Source organism: Protomyctophum parallelum (assembly GCF_964188405.1).
Source record: "Protomyctophum parallelum genome assembly, chromosome: 18".
NCBI lineage: Eukaryota > Metazoa > Chordata > Actinopteri > Myctophiformes > Myctophidae > Protomyctophum > Protomyctophum parallelum.
In genome coordinates this window covers 21,956,817-21,975,724 of record NC_139716.1, presented here as the reverse complement: position 1 = coordinate 21,975,724, position 18,908 = coordinate 21,956,817, and the positions used below count along the sequence as shown (strand labels likewise).

At 43.0% G+C, this 18,908-nt stretch overlaps 1 protein-coding gene across 2 annotated transcripts in view; it reads right to left on the bottom strand.

The window, feature by feature from the left end:
• The window catches only part of mpdz (multiple PDZ domain crumbs cell polarity complex component), an 85,870-nt gene that overhangs the window by 4,937 nt on the left and 62,025 nt on the right, over positions 1 to 18,908 (bottom strand). For both annotated transcript variants that reach the window (XM_083788351.1, XM_083788352.1), the window contains 11 exons: positions 18,544 to 18,721; positions 17,608 to 17,756; positions 15,932 to 16,015; positions 12,770 to 12,963; positions 8,849 to 8,996; positions 8,519 to 8,605; positions 7,919 to 8,015; positions 6,689 to 6,852; positions 4,597 to 4,701; positions 1,146 to 1,240; positions 831 to 954 (listed from right to left, as the gene is read on the bottom strand). In XM_083788351.1, coding sequence (XP_083644477.1) covers positions 831 to 954; positions 1,146 to 1,240; positions 4,597 to 4,701; positions 6,689 to 6,852; positions 7,919 to 8,015; positions 8,519 to 8,605; positions 8,849 to 8,996; positions 12,770 to 12,963; positions 15,932 to 16,015; positions 17,608 to 17,756; positions 18,544 to 18,721 — 1,425 coding nt within the window. The remainder of the gene's footprint in view (positions 1 to 830; positions 955 to 1,145; positions 1,241 to 4,596; positions 4,702 to 6,688; positions 6,853 to 7,918; positions 8,016 to 8,518; positions 8,606 to 8,848; positions 8,997 to 12,769; positions 12,964 to 15,931; positions 16,016 to 17,607; positions 17,757 to 18,543; positions 18,722 to 18,908) is intronic.

Below are 18,908 nucleotides of genomic sequence, written 5' to 3'. Positions count from 1 at the left end.
TATGTTTATTGATTTTTCTTTACAACATAGTATTTTCAAAGCAATTATTCCCATATATTTTCAGAAGCAAAGATTTGAGTTAAAAACGCTCTCTCTCAAGGAATAAATATTCAAAGATTTGCGCCACATTTTCACGATTTAAGAAAATAAATAGCAGACCTACAAGCTCGTAGCGCGGCACCAGGTCAATAGATAAAGTTTAAAATAATGGTTAAAAAAACGAATTTTGAGGTATTTTTACTTTTAATTCTACTACATCTCAGAAGCAAATATTGTACTTTTACTCCACTACAATTATTATTTGAAAACTTTAGTTAATACTAGCTACTTTGTAGATTTGGATTATTATTACAAAACATACATTAACCACTTCAGAACTACTGTATATACAATTCAGCCATTTGAAAATACCAGACCTACATGTTCACAATGTGTCACATGAAGCTTGAAGTTCTTCTATTTTCTAAAGATTTTCTTAAACATTTGAAAACTTGATATGAGACATTCTGCAAATGTTTCCAATATTTAACAGTACCTTTAACATTTTGAATTTCGAGAGCGGTGTGTACTTGTACGTGTTTTTTTGGCAGCAAATTTAGATTTTAGTTTTAGTCTCTTGAATAGTTTTATGAAAGACTAGCCTAAAACCTGCAGAACATTCTGAGAAACTCACAGAATTGGATCTTCTGTTGATGTGGATTACGTTACGAGTCAGACGAATCAAAACCTCAAAACAACTATTTGTGACCACTTTGGGTGGTCAGCTCATAATGATGATGTATGGACCCCATTCTTTGAAATAAAGTGAAAGAATAAAGCCACTCTCTCACCTTTCCGAAAACGGTTTTCACATAGATGGGGAGGTCTCCATGGGGGCTGCCATACCCTCCCACGATACTAAAGCCAAGTCCGTCTGGTCCTCTGTCCAGAGTAATGGTCTTATACTGAGGAGGGCTGGGGGATGGACAGACAGACATTAGAGGTATAATGGTCTTATACTGAAGAGGTCTGGGCCTGGGTACGTACAGACAGACAGACATTAGAGGTATAATGGTCTTATACTGAAGAGGTCTGGGGTACGTACGTACAGACAGACAGACAGACGTTAGAGTGATAACCAATTTTTTTAAATAAGCTGCACATACCCGAGGTCATCTTGGAAGATACAGGTTGGCGTGAGGCCTGCACCCAGGTGCTCCTGAGAGGGACCGGTGACTGAGGTGTCACCCCCTGCCACCACCTACAAACACACATGATGCTTTAGTTCAGTGGTTCCAAAATATTCCGGTTTGGCATGTCAAGGACGCCCACATAACGGCACTGTAACGTATATTAAGTCATAGACCTTTTGAAAAGATAAATGGACTAGGGACCAGGGACTCCCCATAACAGTTGACCTCTCTGGGACCCCAATCTACACTGTAACTAACCCACAAGAGTCCATTTGGTTCCTAATCATCAATAATGTAGCTGGGGACCTCCTGCATCCCTCTCGCCTCTAAGGACCCCTTTGGATTTATTGGTGCAATACTCTGTTACAATCGTTGCAGGCCTTGATGTATTGTCCAGATAAACCTCATTGCTTTACAAAGTGCTTAAGGATTGTGCACTGTGTGCCGTGTGGATGATTTACTCGTGCCATTGTGCTAAGAGAGAGAGAGAGAGAGCAGATAGACCAGTTTTATGGGGTGTCAGTGTCGAGTGCTGGAAGCCTTTGACTGACTGAATGCACTGATAAATGAAAGATAACCCAACTCCTTCACATGATAATATGTGTCATTGTTCCTCTGATGATTGTGTTAACTTACAATGTGCCCCCCCCCAACCCCCCCTACAATGTGCCCCTCCCCCACCCCACCCCCTCTCTCATTTCCCCTCTCTATCTAAGCGTGATTTATACTTTGTTACACTGGTGTCGCCTGCGGTGAATAGCAGATATACAATCTGTAGATCTACTGTTTACTGAGCACACAACACCGGCACGCAACTAAGTATACAGTAAATAAGGCTATGTTGTTAATGTTTACGTAAAGACATTTTAATAAATAAAAAAAAGGCAGAAATGTAAACTTATTTGCCTGTAATGACATGCCCAAAATAGGGACAGCAGGCGGTTAAAGGTTTTATGACATTCATTTTCATTTATTTTTCTTTTAGGTTTTATGACCTCAATTACACCCAAAAAACCTGAACTTTGAACATTCAGTGGATTTTCTGCATCTGCTGGCAAATCCCATTGACATAATATATGGGATTTGCAGGGTTTTACATCACTTACTGCCGGCAAATCAGAGCACCTGTTTCAGCCATAGACTGTAAAAAATATGGACAAAGCGTTCCCCGGGTCTAACATGGATGTAAAATGAAGCCTGTAATTCTATGGTAATTCCTGATGTAAATCGCCATATTTCTAGATCCGTTTTGGCCCAGCTGGCCATTGGATGGCTCCGTTTTGGCCCAGCTGGCCATTGGCTGGCCCAGACACGAGGCGGGACTTCCCCCCTTCTTCTCCGTTGGTTTTTATTTTGACTCGAGTGGGAGGGGAATCCCGATCATAGACTGTAACGGTAGCCACGCCCCTCAGAACATACGCGACTTTATGGTCATTTTTTAAATTAATGGGACCATAATTTTCCAAAAAGAATATTATGACATTAGAAATGAGACTTTAAACTAGTGACTGGAAGCAGAAAGTATTCATGACCATGTTTATTAAGGTAATACAGTCTAGGTGAAGTTGGGCCCAAATACATGGACTTCTATGGAGCTATGGGTTTTTCTGGGTCCAATGACAGCGCCACAACAGGCCATTATATGAATCGCGATTTCCTTATAGGCTTCACAAAATATCTGTCTGACTGCCCCCCTAGTTTCAGCCAGAAAACCCCAGATCACAGAAAATCTACTGAATGTTAAAAGTTCATGTTTTTTGGGTGCAATTGAGATTAGAAAACCTAAAAAAAATAAGAACAATTCCAAAACTTTTTTTTAATGTCACAATCCCTTTAAAATATATATTTTGTAGGGCACAGAATATAGTGGGGAAAAAAAATATATATAGGAATTCACTACTTTCTTGTATTGTAATTGTATATTGCAATAACTATGTGTGGCCTTGGCACACCACTTAGGGAATGTGAAAAGTATACATGTGGGAGAGCACAGACGACACATGTCTGTTGTTATCTGTAACGTCAAGGCTGCCTCTTTTCACTTGACACCCCGAGGACTTTCACCAGGATGACGTAATGCCAGCGGAGGAGGACGGTAGAGGCGTGATTTCAGAAGCCAGAAATAATGGGCTGGCAAAAAAAAAGTTACAATAGCAGCCCCATTTACACGCATTGTGAGCTTATAGTTCGGCTATTTTCACTACTTATTATTGATTAAAGTCTTTTGGAATTTAATGATTCTGCGAACTCACACATGGGCCCCGGCCCGCTGGGAAACAGTGCCCTATAGACTCCTGCGGTAATGGGCAGGAAATGTCCTCCAGCTCTAACCTGCCGTTGGCCATCCTGTTCATGTGAATTCACAAATGTTCCCCACAGGGGGAACACATTGGTGAACCCACTTGAATAGGATGGCCATCGCCAGGCTAATCCTGTGCCACCGAGCGCCCAATCTGTGTGTACTCACTTGTTTTCCTTGGCTTTTGACCCAGACTGAGAGCTATGCTTCCGAGAGTCGATATGTTAACGTATTTTATCCTTTTCTTGTGGTTTTTTGTTTTGTTAACCTTTTTATTGTTTTAAAGGCGCAGCGAAACGGAAATGGTGAACAACATGAAAATGGTGTTTCCACATGAAACACCGGTCTGAAGTCTCTGAACCAATCAGAGCGTCGCATCCCTTCAGGCGATGGGACGGTAGCTAGGGACGTTAGCTATGCTATACGCAACAGCGTGGTATGTGTTTGTTTATAAATCAGTTGTCAGATACATATTTTAGCGTGATGATTGAGTTGAAACCGAGTAATACACTGTCTGGATGATATCTTGAATGGAAATAAAAACTGAGTATTCTGTAATCAGTAGCAGCTGTGATGGACGGAGGCGCAAATATGGGGAATTAAACGGGTGAGCTTCATTGTTATTGGCTTTTATCGATGTGTATCTCTACACGTCATCACGCAGCACGTTTTCGTTTTAATAAATAAATAATGCAATCGTTTTTATGGACCTTTGATATAAAAACACACAGAAATGAGAATTTTCAAAAACAATTGGCCACCATTGTTAGGTATGCCCATATGATGACCACGGATATGGTCTAAAAGTGTGAAAAACGTCTTTTTCATTTCACTGCGCCTTTAATCTGTTTTATTTTAGCTTTTACATTTTTTGTGTACACAGCACTTTGGTTCAACACTGTTGTGCTCTATGAACCGATTAAAACCGGGGGAGCAGTGTTCAAAGCAGTGTTCAAAGTTTTTATTAGATTTCTTTCCGCTGAAGTTTGAGAACTACTGATTTAGAAGGCATTTGACGAATCGGCCTCAGACTCTAATTGGGTTAAATGGATCGGATCGGATTGGAGTGTGCACGCGCGCGCGTGCGTGCGTGCGTGCGTGCGTGCGTCGGTGGGACAGACAGACCTGCAGCTCTATGGTACCGGTGGCGTTCTTCAGCAGGTTGACGGCCTGCGTGTGGCTCATGGCGTCGGTTGGAGTTCCACAGATGCTCACAATGCGGTCGCCTATCTGGAGAGACCAGGACACACAACGACAGCACTTCAGTGCACATGCTTCATAAACCTGCAGCAGCACACAGGGATGAACACAGCCTTTTACACTGACAAATGGAAACGAGTACCCAGCCCCACATGTGAAACAGAAACAGCCTACTGGGATTGGGATTATATTCTGTAAAAGGTGGACAAATAATATAATAATAATTATAAACTCACTGCAAAATCAGTGAATTCATAATGGCACCAATTATCTTTTCTATATTTCAAATGAACAGTATTTTCGAATGATTTTGACTGCCCTGAAGCCCACACAAACTTGCAAATTAGGAACCGTTGCTCACACACTATCGCTTAATTATTTTATCTCCAACAGACTCCGTGTACTACCACAGAAATAATTCTGCAGTACATCAGGATGGCTACAATGGCTGCCACTAAACAGCCGACGTCATAAAGTCATTGCATTATACAGAAGCTAGGCCGTGCCAGTATTCAACTAGGCTATCTCAGTTGACGCTCTTGTTTGCTCACGAAAAGATAAAGCAGCATGAATATATACAATTCAACAGTGTTGTGTGTGTGCCGAGTTCATTTCAGTGAGGGCTTCTATTCTGTTAGGTTTTATGTTGTGGGTGACACAGTGGGAGATTTATTGTTCCAAATGGCTATGGCCATTGTCCTCCTCCAGTCTGTCTCAAACAGAGTTGCAATTGTCACTTTATCATGTCCATTCACTGAATCACTGCAGGCTGGAGGTCACGGCTAAAAGCTGTGGTCTCTTGACCTATGAGAGGGCTTGTAGATCTCTGAATGAGTAAAGCGAGTGGGAATAGTTGTACATTCTGATTCAGATTAAATCCCACAATGGCATTATTTGCATATTAAGTTTAAATTCTTTATTCTGTTTGTACTCCAAAAGAATAATCTTGAGAGGGGAAATTACGTTATGTCTGAACTTTGAAGTAGAGGTCTTCAAGGGGGCAAAAATGAATTACGAGGTCCGATTGGATGTGATATGTTTGTAGTTCCCTCGGTCATGCACTGCATGACCGAGGAACTCAGAAACGAGAGACGGCAGACGGGTTGGGTATTAACCACTTCAACTCTTCAGACTGGACCTTGGAGTTGACTCTGTACTGAACTTGGAAATCTGCTATTTTTGGCTAATGTCCCCCCCCCCAGAGTAGGATTCTCTGGTTCAAGTGGTTAAATGGACCCCACAAACCTCACTGAAGAAGGAATCCTTTCCTTTGGCTGTAACCTGTAACTCAACTCATCTTTTTAAGGTTTTACATTTTGAAATTAAATTCCATAAAAGGACACTTTTAGCTAAAACTAAGAAGAAGCAAACATATCAGATCTTTAGCTATTGAAGATACGTACGGCATGGATTTCTATCTCAACGCAAAATGCTGTGTTCAAGTTCAGGAGAGTTTGTAAAAAGGCAATTCTCCTGAATGCTGCCTTTGGGTATCTATGGCATGGAAAGGGGGGCATTTGCCTTTCTTCCACCATAGTGGTCTGAAAAGGGCAGGCTTTTTCTTACAGACAGGTAAAAGGGCAGGGGCTCAAGCCCCCTTTGATTGTTTATGTGTGCACGTGCCTCCTGAAGCACGCAGTGTTGTTTTTAGTCTTAGTCTAGTTTTAGTTGACTAAATATCATAAGATTCTACAGTTGATTTAGTCGAACAAAATGTGTTTTGGTGGCCCTTGATGCAGTTGTAATGAATTCACTTTTCTCAGCAGATCTACAAGCTCACAACGCTATTGTAGATAATAGACTAATAGACACATTTTACTAATTGTAAAATGACTTATATTGGATCTCTTGTCGACCAATCCCTTCCTAACATTTTAGTCTAGTTTTTATTTGTTGACGAAATTGTCAATATATTTAGTCTTAGTCATCATAGCTTAGTTTTTATTTAGTTTCCATTTAGTTTTCGTCAGTGAAAAAAGGTATTTTTCGTCTTAGGTCGAGGAAAACACACAAGTACCTTGAGCTGCTGGGTGTGGGCGGCCAGGCCAGTGGGGTTCATCATGGCGATGAAGATGGGCACGTCGCCCAGAGGACTGCCCACTCCGCCTGCTATGCTGATGCCCAGAGAGTCCGCGGGGCCTTTAGTGAACTCCACCGCCCTGACGTCCTGCCGCTCCAGAGCTGTGTGTGGTGAAGAGAACACAAGAAAAACATCAGGTCGTCTCCCTTCCTAGATGCTATCTGGTGGGGATACGATGTGTTATGATTCTGGTTCTTTGTTTTTTGGCTTTTCTGCCTCTATTGATAGTATCAAATGAAGATAGACAGGAAAGAGGGAAAGAGAGAGAAGGGGAGAGACCTTAGAGTATATATGAATAGAGAAGGCACCCAGAGGAAACCCTGAGGCGAAATGACATAGTGGCCGAATTAAGGTATTGCAGTTGGCCCCAAACACATGAACGCGCTGGTCCGTTGACTATCATTGTGCACGTTCACGATGACACGTGAATGCCGTTTCATACGTGAACGCACCTGGAACGCACGTGAACGCGTGCAATGATAGTCAACGGCAGCGCGTTCATGTGTTTGGGGCCAATCCATCCCAGAATGCAATCTGTTCCTACCCGGAAGGAGGAGTGAAATCGCCTCATGCGCTTTTGAGCAACTTAATGCAAGTGGATGGAAGGAGAACTCGGATGTCTTCTCTATTCATATATACTCTAAGGGAGAGACACGCAGCAAAGGTCGTCATGAACGGGACTCGAACACGCGTCAGCCGTCAGGTCAAAGCCTATATGTGGCATGCGCCTGGACCACTTGGCCAGCGGGCGCCCCCATGATTCTGGTTCTATGTTCACAGGCAAGGCTATGGGGCTGGGCAGTTAACTGAAAATATATTGAAACCAAGAACAGACTTAATCTTGGTCATGTTGGTCAATCGAATATTCAAGAAACATATTTTTGGTAGTATTTTTTACATTAATATCAACAAATCAACATGACATTTGTTTAGCTTTTTTTAAATTATTTTTATAATCAAGTACATCGATTAGTCTGATTAATCACTTAACTTCGTTGGAAAAAAATACATAGCTGATCTACAAGCTTACATTGATTTGAAGTCATTGCAGCCTTGGGCGGTGCCTTTTAATGGGGCTCTATGGCTTATCTTAGATGAATGAATGAATTAGGAAAGACAGCAGTAATGGTCTGTTCGCATGGCGCTAGACAATATAAAAATGCTTACATTCCTGACTTCTGCTTCGCTTGTCAAGGTCACCTTGAAGGCCGCCGGATTCAGAGCGTGAATGAGGGCCCACCTTACCGCTGCCCGACTCACTCATCTGAGGAAAGAAAGAAAGTCAGCGTCTATATTTGTAAGAACTGTGACACATGAGCAGGGCCTTGCTGAAAAAGAGCATTCCTGCTAAACAAACCTACCCTTGGCAAATAACGTTTAAACAAACAAACAAATGAAAAATAAATAATAAGCAAGCTGTGCTTGCTTATTGTCTATCGTCCCATTTCTGGGCATGAAATAATGTGCGAACATTCTGCGTAAATAGCCTACGAGCTGCTGCTGCTGCTGGGGGGAAACAAGTGAATAAACAAGGAATTCAAAATGGATAAAAAGTGAGGGCTGCCTGGTATCCCTTTCTAAAGATTCTTTCTACCAACCGGGCACTCGATATTATACTGTGAACTACTCATTTGAGTTCTTGTTTCACCTCTCTTCAAGGGGCAAGTATAGAGCCCTGGAGGGCCCCGGTCAACAAACTGTGGGGTTTTAACCCAGTGGTAAAATGGAAGACAGGTGTGAGATATAGTATGGAATACGGACGGTTACCTGACTGCACTGGGATGTTCTTCTCTCGGAGTGAAAGGGTCCAGCTTTGAACCTGCCCAACTCCATGTGGATAGGCCCCACACAGCACTGGAACAACACACACATTTTCACACACGTTTCAGCCACACATTAAATACATGTGTCAGTAAGTTTTGAATCAAATTATAGTTTGAATTGAATAAGACGAAATTGTCAATATATTTCGTCTCAGTTTTAGTTGTCATAGCTTAGTTTTTAATTTAGTTTCCATTTAGTTTTCGTCAGTGAAAAAAGGTAAGTCGTCTTAGTTTTAGTCGACAAAAACAACACTGCAGTGGAGGTACTGTATACCTTGAGAATGGCTGCCACGGCCTCCTGAGTGGCCGCGCTGACGTCCTCGCCGTTGACGGACAGGATCTGGTCTCCCTGCATCAGTCTGCCATCGCTGTCCACCAGGCCCCCCTTCACGATGTCTGACACGAACACTCCTGTGTCATTCCTGCGTTGGTGGGAACAAAAGTACTAACGTTTATTACTGTATTTAACCCATTCTAGGCGGGAGCCCCTTTTGGTGTTTTAAGGATTATGTTATGCTTTAGCTATTGGAAAATAGCAGATCTACAAGCTCGTAGCGCGGCTGCTAAGTGGTCCAGGCGCATGCCACATATAGGCTTTGGCCTGACAGCGTGTCGCGTGTTCGAGTCCCGCTCATGACGACCTTTGCTGCATGTCTTTCCCCTTCTCTCTCTCCCTCTTACCTGTCAGTCTTCACTTGATACTATCAATAAAGGCAGAAAAGCCAAAAACAAATCTTGGAAAAAACAAAACAGACATACAAAATACAAGAAATCCCCCTAAAATTTGCCATGGACAAGACCAGTCTTTGCGACATACACATTTGTCCGTGTGCGGACATAATTGTTGACCTCTGCACGAGTCTGCAGTGATTTGAGAGGTCCGGAACCTTTTCTATCCCTTTCGCCTTTGTGACACAGAGAGAGATTAGAGGGAAACACAGTCTTGCTAAATGGAGTGGATGGAGGATGAAATACTTTTTAAGCCCACAGTTTGAGCTCAAGGTTCTGTGTAATTGAAAACACCGACATTTAGACGATTCCGTCGTCAATGTCAAGACCTGTCCTCTGCAAAACATTTCCGAGGAGCCTACCCACACACTGCATAATTATACCCATGAAAATATATGAAGGGTACAGTACGGCCACAGCAAATTAGAAAGCAGACATTACAAGAACAAATAGTTTAATGGTTTTGCTTGAAAATGCTTGTATGTAATTAAAAATGTTACTTTCAGTCTATTCCATCCTCAAATTGTTTTTTTCTTTTTTTCCCCTCTCCTGTATTTATCTTTGCAAAAAGCCACTGGGAACATAATGTTTCTCATACTATCATAGGATCATTTTAACTGTGGACTACATTACATCAGACATTCTTAATCTGTGATCCTGTGCTGGTGCTTTCATTTTTAGAAGTTTAGTACGCCAAAAAAATATAGTTCCATATTTCCATTTTCCAAACAAAGGCAAGGTTGGTGAAACCGGAGCTAGTGGCTGCAAAACTGGGGAAGCATTTTTGTCATTTTAGATGATAGTTTGCGTTGTCAATAAAATAAATTAGCAGATATACTAGCTTGTACATCTGCTATTTTAGAATGTTTTGAAAAAGTGTGAGAACTGCTGATTTAGCAGATTTTAACTATCTCCTATCAGGTGAAAAGAAGCAGCTTGGACTCCTCATGCATAGAAGGAAGCATGATGTCAGTGCCCTCCCCAGGTTGGCAGAGGAAGTGTAGCGCCCAGGATTACATTAGATCAGTGGTTCTCAACCTTTTTATACCAAGTACTACCTCAGAAAATATCTGGCTCTCCAAGTACCACCATATCTGGCTCTCCAAGTAATAACTGATGTTAAAATACAGGAGCGTAGACCTGCCCCATGCTATTCAGCTATGCAGTTAACACAGGAGGGAAATGTAATGTATTATTTGAATTGTTTTGTTTTTGTTCCATTCCAATAATGCTGCTGCTCTGACTAAACTCTGTCTAATCACGGGATCAGCACAACTGATGATAATTTCTAATGTGATTAATCCGTCCTCAAAACTTCCATTAATCAGACCAGTGTGTGTCCAGTGGAAACCTCGTATGAATCTGATCTCAGGTCAGACTGGGTTAATCAGACCAGTGTGTGTCCAGTGGAAACGGTCGGCTATGGTCTGCGGTCATGCTCATTTCAGCACAGCTGGAGAGCCTATTTCAACTGGCATTTCGAATTGCTTGGTCAGAACAACTACCTGAATTAATATCTCATTCCACGTTTGTCTTTTTTGGGCGACTCCTCAGACTGTACCACCAGATGGGGGCTCAAGTACCACTAGTGGTACACGTACCACAGGTTGAAGGGGTGAAGAAATGGGTGAAAAAAATGTGTTCCAATTTCTTTTTTTTAAAAATGAATTAGAAGGCATTTGTAGACTCGTCCTCAGGTCTGAATAGAACGTGTTAAAGTGCAGACCTATGGAAAAACTATAACTGGTGACGACAGCGCGACGAGAGAAACGCTTAGCCTATGGATTTTTCCAAGTGTACGCCACTGCTGTTGACTCTGCATTTCTCAGGTGCCAATCTCCTCCACGACGTGGAATTACAAGTCAAAGCTGTGATTAAGCAACATGATCGCTCGATCCCCCCCCCCCTGCCAGATTGCACTTGGCTGTGACATTCACAAGCTCCTCACCACTAACTGCTAGCTTTTGCGTTCACTTTTAGCCAAGGGTTCACTTTTTTAAGTTTTCTCTTACGCTGTTGTTTTCCACCCTGGAGTTAGCAGCAGTGGAGGAAAAAAGCACTCAATTTTTTTTTTACTTAAGTAAAAGTATCAATACTGCAATATAGAAATACCTCTGAATTTAAAATGTAATTGAGTAAAAGTAAAAAAGTATCAGCACCAAAATCTACTTAAAGTAATAAACGTACAACGTACTCTTTATGCAGAATGTCCCATTTCAAGTTTTCAAATGTATAAAAATCTTATGAAAATAGCAGATCTACAAGCTCACAAGGCGTCGTGAGCTTGTAGATCGGCTATTTTAAAATGGTCGAAATGTATATAGGGCTGAAGTCGTTAATGTATATGTTTTATAATAATAATAATAATAATAAAAATCTAGAAAGTTTTCAAATAATTGTACAATATTTGCCTCTAAGATATAGTGGAGTAGGAGTACAAATACCTAAAAAATAAGTACAAAACGTACTTAGTTACTTTCCACAGCAGTTAGCAGTTGTTTTTTTCCGCATGTGTAGCAAACCGCCGTGATTTACTATGACAGGGACCAGGGTTAAGAGCCAGGTTAGACGCTAAGATACCTATTGCTGTCCAGAATGTACCCTTCAATCACCACTGGAAAGACATTCTGTCTGGAGCCCCCGCGGGGTCCAACAGGCTAGTGAGGAGAGGGACGTCAAGGTCACTGTCGGGGAGGGAAACCTTGTATGTCCAAAACTAGTGCTTTTTTGAGGGGTGGCGCCTATAGGCTTTCAGAAATGACTTCATGCGCCAAGTCAAGTCTATGGACATGTGTGTGTCTGTGCGTGCGTGTGTGGGTGCGTGCGTGCGTCTGTATGTGTATTTGCAGTTGTTCTCAAGCTTTTTCAAACACACAACATTTGTGTTCTTAAAATGATTCAGGGTTCTTTGCAAAATAGCAGATGCCAGCGATATGTCTCGGTATGTGCTCTAGAAAAGCATGGGTCTCTAAACCTCTACGGGTTTTGCTTTACCTGCGTTTCCGTGATCTGCATAAAAAAAAGGCAAAGACAAAAAATGGAACACAAATTATGTCAATTATGTTTGCACACTGCAGCCAAATATTTCGTCCGTATAACCTTTTTTCTGACCGGCGTCGAATGTATCTGTTTTTCGCAACTGTCTAGTGGAGTCTAGTGGGGTGTTGGTGACAGGCTCACAGCAATGACGGCGTACTACTTTCGGATACGTAAAACGCAGCGGAACAAAACACACCAGTGTAATCGGAACGGACAGATACACTCCCAATCTTCCACCGTAGTCTGAAAACCCACCTCTTCAGGTGCTACTTGCTGTAGCACTTGCCCTAGCCTCGACGACCTTTTACCATGTGTTGTTCACAGTTCATGCTTACTGTAAATGGCTCTGGATTAAGAGTGACCTCTAAATGCCTAAATTGTAAATGGTGTGTGGTATAATCAGGGAGGCCTGATGGAGACTCCTTACCTCCTCCCCACGATGCTGAAGCCCAGGCCCTGCCCGGGCTTCTTGTGCAGCTCCACGGTGAAGGCGTCCCACAGGTCCTCCTCCTTGTACTGGGTCTCGTCTCGGTACACGGTCAGACGCACCTTCTGCGGCGTCTGCCGCAGCACGTTGATGGCCTCGTCGTGCGTGGCCACGCGCAGGTCAATGCTGTTCACCTGTGTGTTGAGTGAGTGGTGTTGATTTTCAATCGTGGTCTTTTCTGAATACATTTTCATTTAGTTTTAGTCACATTTTAGTCTTCTGAAATGTTTCAGTGTTAGGTCTAGTTTTAGTCGACTCAATATCATAAGATTTTAGACAAACATATATTTTGGCAGGCCTTGATGGGGTCGTAATGGCCGATTTTAGATCAAGGTCAAGGTAGTCAACGAACATCTTTCGTCATAGTTTTAGTCGAAACAAACTCAACACTGCTAAGAACATACTGTCCTCAAGTGCAATCTTTTTTTTGTGGCTTTCGCCTTATTTTTTTATGGAGGGACAGACAGTAGGCTGACAGGAAATGGGGAGAGAGATGGGGGGTGACATGCAGTAAAGGCCGTCAGGATCGGGAGTCGTATTTTCACCTTTAATAGCATACGCAGGTCATTCATTTTGATCACCGGTGGGGATATGTTTCATCCATGCTTCTGGTCAGACTCATGGCTCACACATTGTTCTAATGTTCCGCCTAACTGCCATCAGAAGCAGTTGGGAATTAGAAAATAAATCGGCTTGAGAGACTAGGCTGATTTTAAAACATGCATTCCTTGTGGGAAATGCTAACCAGTATGGCAAATACATGAACCCTGGGAACCCTATTTTGGGCAGATTTGTCCAACATTAATTACTTTTAACTATAGCAGATCTACATGCTCATACATCACATCATGATGTGCCACATTGTGAGCCATTCATTGTATTCAAGAATAAAGTACATGAATTAATTTATTTTCTTCACAAGGAGTAGACCCTCCCACGTGTGTGTGATTGTGTGTGTGTGTGTGTGTGTGTGTGTGTGTGTGTGTGTGCGTGCGTGTGTGAGAACCTCTGCCGGGGCCAATGTTTAGCCTGGGAACATTAAAGGAGGGAAATAACCCATTACATTTAAACCGTGGACACAAAGTGTTTCTTTCCCATAGGAGGAGAGAATGGTGTGCTGCTATAATGCCATTGGTTCTGCTGTGCGTGCAGAATGGGTGGCCGTTAGCGATTCCCCTAGCTGTCCTCTTTGACCCTATAGTATGACATGAATACTACAGCTCGGCTCTGGGCCACCAGTGAATGGCAGGGGGGCATTTAAGTCATAAGGGTGTGTGTGTGTGTGTGAGCGTGTGTGCGCTGTGTGCGTGCGTGCAATCACTACACTTGTGAGGGCCAAATTCCTCCACAAGTGTATTAGAATTTCGATAATAGACATTTCAGAAGTTGCTGTTTAGAGATGTTTACAGTTATATAGGCTTACAATCAGGAAGAGATGCAGGCGCTGGTTAGGGTTAGGACTAGACATTTGGAGGTTATGTTTAAGGGTTTGGGCCATGCCTGTCCTATACTAAGGCGCTGCGCACGGTTGGCTATTCTCGGCTTTAGGAATAGAGTTAAAAAAAGGGAATACCTACACTCAGATACATTCACCTTCCATTCACCACCAAGTAGAGTAATAAAACCTGTGTGTGTGTGTGTGTGTGTGTGTGTGTGTGTATGTGCGTGCGTGTACTCGGGTCCATTGATTGAGCTACCATAACTAACACTCTGGCCCCACCCCGTCCCTCCCTCTCTTCAGAAAGCCGGAGGTCACGAGGAGGGCGATTCCAGACAGAGCTCAGCTCCTTGGCACAGTGTCACTCAGCCTATCAAACATCATTAATGTTGAGGATCTCTTGTCAAGTACTTTCACCCACTGGTCCTACGTACGTTCTGTCCCTGTCGACAGCAGTTCTTCTGTCTTTATATCATTGCTGAAACCTTGTATGCAGTGGTGTAAAGTAACTGAAGTACATTTACTTAAGTAAAATGTGGAGGTATTTGTACTTTACTTGAGTATTTCCAATACTTTTTACTTCTACTTTTTGTACTTTAGCTCCAACGCCTGACGGCACGGCAACGTCTACAACAGGTTGTACGTCCGAGTCGGGCCGATATCGGCGTGAAGGTCAGGAGAGTTGGTTTTATACTTCCACCATATTGTAGATCTGCTATTTTTGACTTAAAAAAAAACAAAAAACATTTTGAGAATGCTTAACAACATAAATCTTCTCTTATGGTGACTGTCCCTGACACAAAATCCTTTCAGATGGGGCTCGGCATTCAAATACATTGAATTGAATACAATTTCCGGGCTCCAGACAAGAAAAGGTTTGAGAACCACTGTTCTACATGGCCATTCCTAATTAGAGCTTGTGTTTCGGACCTGTTGTAACGCCTCCTTTTACTGCCAACATTGTTTCGTGGCATTGGCCCCTCGACCTCTCAAGTGACACTGAGACGAAAAGTACCAAACAAACAAAAAAGAGCTACAGTTTGTACTCATTTAAGGGCGTTTCGAGTGAACTCGACGGCAAACAAAATAGCCACCAAAGTGTCGTCCTAGTCTAAACTATGGCTCACTCAGGCATAGCCTCACGTGTTCACTGTGACACGTTGTGTGCAGTGTTGTTTTTGTCGACTGAAACTAAGACGAAAAATGTTCGTCGACTACCTTTTTTCACTGACGAAAACTAAATGGAAACTAAATGAAAACCAAGCTACGATGACTAAAACTAAGACTAAATATACTGACAATTTCGTCAACAAATAAAAACTAGACTAAAATGTTAGGAAGGGACTAGTGGACAAGAGATCCAGTATAAGTCATTTTACAATTAGTTGCATGCTGAAAATAGACGATCTACAAGCCCACAACGCGTCACAGCGTTGTGGGCTTGTAGATTGTCTATTTTCAGCAAGTGAAAAAAACAGTCATCACGACGGCAAAATACATTTTGTTCGACTAAATTAACTGTAGATTTAGTCGACTGAAATCTTATGATATTTAGTCGACTAAAACCAGACTAACACAAAGCCATTCCAGGTGACTAAAATGTGTTGCCAAAAACAACTCTGGTTGTGTGAGCTTGTTGGACGTGGACAGGACTTGTGGCATACCTCTAGGATCTGGTCTCCGGCCCACAGTCTGCCGTCTTTGGAGGCCGCTCCTTCTTCATAAACTTCATGGATAATGATGGCCCCCTGAGGGCAGAGAGAGAGAGAGAGAGAGAGAGAGAGGTAAAAAATCACACCCGTGTGAAGTGAGTGGTGCAACTCTGTGTCCAGACCCACAGGAACGCACCCAGGGTGCCCGGTTCCAGCGAGCCGCCACGCGTCCGAAACGGTTGAGAAATGACAGTTACCATGTGAGGGTCCCTCTACTGTACTGTACTGTACTGGGACACCCAAAATCATCATATATACAGTTAATATGTGCGTGTGTGTTTGTGTGTGTGTTAGGTTGTGCACAGGTGGTGAAAAACAACCGTGCTGTTTTTGTGCTCAGACGCACCCAGCCAGCTACCCAGCCAGCCAGCCACCCACACACATAGCTCCCTAAGGGAGTGGTTGCACCACTCAAAAAAAGGGAGCCGTGAGAAAGTGTAGGAAGACAAAGGAGTGACAGTTGTGGTCGACGGAGGAGGGAAGAGGAGGGAAGAGGCACAGAGCACGAGATGAAATAATGGCAGCAGCGGTGAAGACGCAGCCTGACGGGAGAGCGAATGACAGCAGGTGATGCGGCAGGGCAACACGTAGACAGTTGACACAAATATCACTGAGAGGGAAAACGGCATGGTGTGTGTGTGTGTGTGTGTGCGCGCGTGCACATGCGTGTGTGGCCGGCGGTCTCTGTGCGTTCCAGCGTGAGTGTCATGTAGGGTTCAGAGGTTACATTCCTGCATTGGATATTGTCTCCTGCGGGCCGAGGCCAGACAAAGGGCTATTTCCCCCCAAGCCTGAGCGAGCACACAGAATGGACAGAACACAGGACAGGACAGGAGAGCAGGAGGAGGAGGAGGAGGAGGAGGAGGAGGAGCGGGGAGGCGCACAGCCACTGTGACAACATCATATCCTACATTCCTGAGCCCTCCAGGCTCCAGGCGCTCTCCACCATGCATGCAGCAAACATTCCCAGTGGGTGGCGGTGGGTCGTGTGGCTTTGCAAAAATGATCACGTCATGTCAAGTATCCAGCTATCCACGTATCAACTTTTCAAATAAACGGTGGAGATTCATCAGTGGTGAAACGTTTCAAAACATTGCTTGTGGATCGGTTATTTTCATAATTCTTTTTACATGACACAAGACAGTTGTGACAAAATGGTATAAAAATGTATTTTTCATTTCAATAGGTCTTAAAATCCAGCTGAACGATACTGTGATGACCTTTAGGCCTCAAACACTCGCATGACTGAGAGGTCATTATAACCAATTTTTGTTGAGATTTTGAAGTTGATTATCTTTGCCCATGAAGCTTTCAGTCATGGAAGGTTCCCCTTCCATGACCATCATCATTCCATCATCTCAGATGTGTTTTTTTTTTTTAATCTGAAACATTTTCTAAATGTGAATTTAAGCACATGCCACTTCTCAGAAGTAGCATGTGCTTATTCTTACTTCAGTAATGCGAGTGCTAATCACTAATAAATCACTTAATAAAACTAGGCCATGCTACTGGATACCCCAGCAGCCCATCGTTTCTTTCTTTTGGAGACGTAAACAAGCGACAGAGTGATCAGATCAAAGCAGCTCTTTGATGCAGTGATACGGCATGCTTTTGTTTGTTTGTTTTACCAGCAGGGTGTCGCAGCCCCCCACGATGCTCAGGCCCAGGCCCGTCCGGCCCTTGGAGATGTCAATGGTGGTCTCGCACCCGGGGATGATGGGACAGGTCACGGGGTCAGAGACCAGGGTGGCCGAGGGGGTGGACGAGCGGCTCGGAGCTGCGAGGGAAGGAAGAACAGGGACAGTTTAGGTTGGGGAAAGTACTCACATTTTGTACTTAAAAGTATCAACACTGAAATGTGGAAATACTAGTCTGTTACAAGTAAAAATAAAAATAAAAGTCTGGAAGTATTGGTATCGTACTTAAAGTACCAAACATACTTTTATGTGCAGAATGTGGAAAATAGCCGATCTACAAGCTCAGCTACAGTACTTAAGTACAGTACTTAAGTAAATGTACTTAGTTACTTTCCACCACTGGAGACAGGGACAGGGAACAAGACGCACCATGTCAAACCACTGTGAAGGCTCTATTCACAGTATTCGCCTGTGAGCCGGAGGACATGAATGCGAGTGGCTTTGATCAACATGGCTGTCAGATGCCTGGATTGCCTGGTTTACTAATGTAACTTTTCCCGAACCACAAATCAATAACAAGATAACGCTGCAGTGCAGATAAATAACACTGAAATACACAAACGTGATGTTTGATCAGTTTCTTATGTCACTTAAATCGGAAATTCCAGATATTATGAAAATAGCCAAGCTAGATTTGCTATTGTCACTACTTTTGACTATTTAATGTTTTCACCTGGATGGGGGACAGTTATTGTAGCACTTTAGCACACCTAGTGACTGCACCTGCTCCTGGTCGTGAATGTTGAACACCGGGACATTAGTTTAGTTTGCTTGAAACCGTGACAAACACGGCCAAACAAGCTCTAGTAACTTAGTAAGCTATAAGCACTATTATTGACATTATTGTATGATTGTCAGATGGCTCACTCCTGATGGACTCTGCCTCCAGCTGGCCCAGGGCTGACATGGTGATGCTAGGCAGAGAACCGGCCAGGGCTCCGTCAGAGCCTGCCCTCGACTGGCTGGACAACTGGCAGGACAGGGAGGTGTCATCTGTGGCAAAGGTTAGCTTCACTGGACCTTTAGCCCTCAGTAGCGAATTGACCTAAACAAAAGAAGGCCAAAGTATATTAGTTACAGTATAGAGTATAAATGGTCAATATGGTTAAAAATACCACCATTGTACAACAAAGAAAGTTGCTATTTTTTACAGAAATAGCAACAAAGCAACATTGTCAGCAACAACATGATAAAAGAAAACGGTGCAGGTGAGATTGAAAAACCCTATCTAT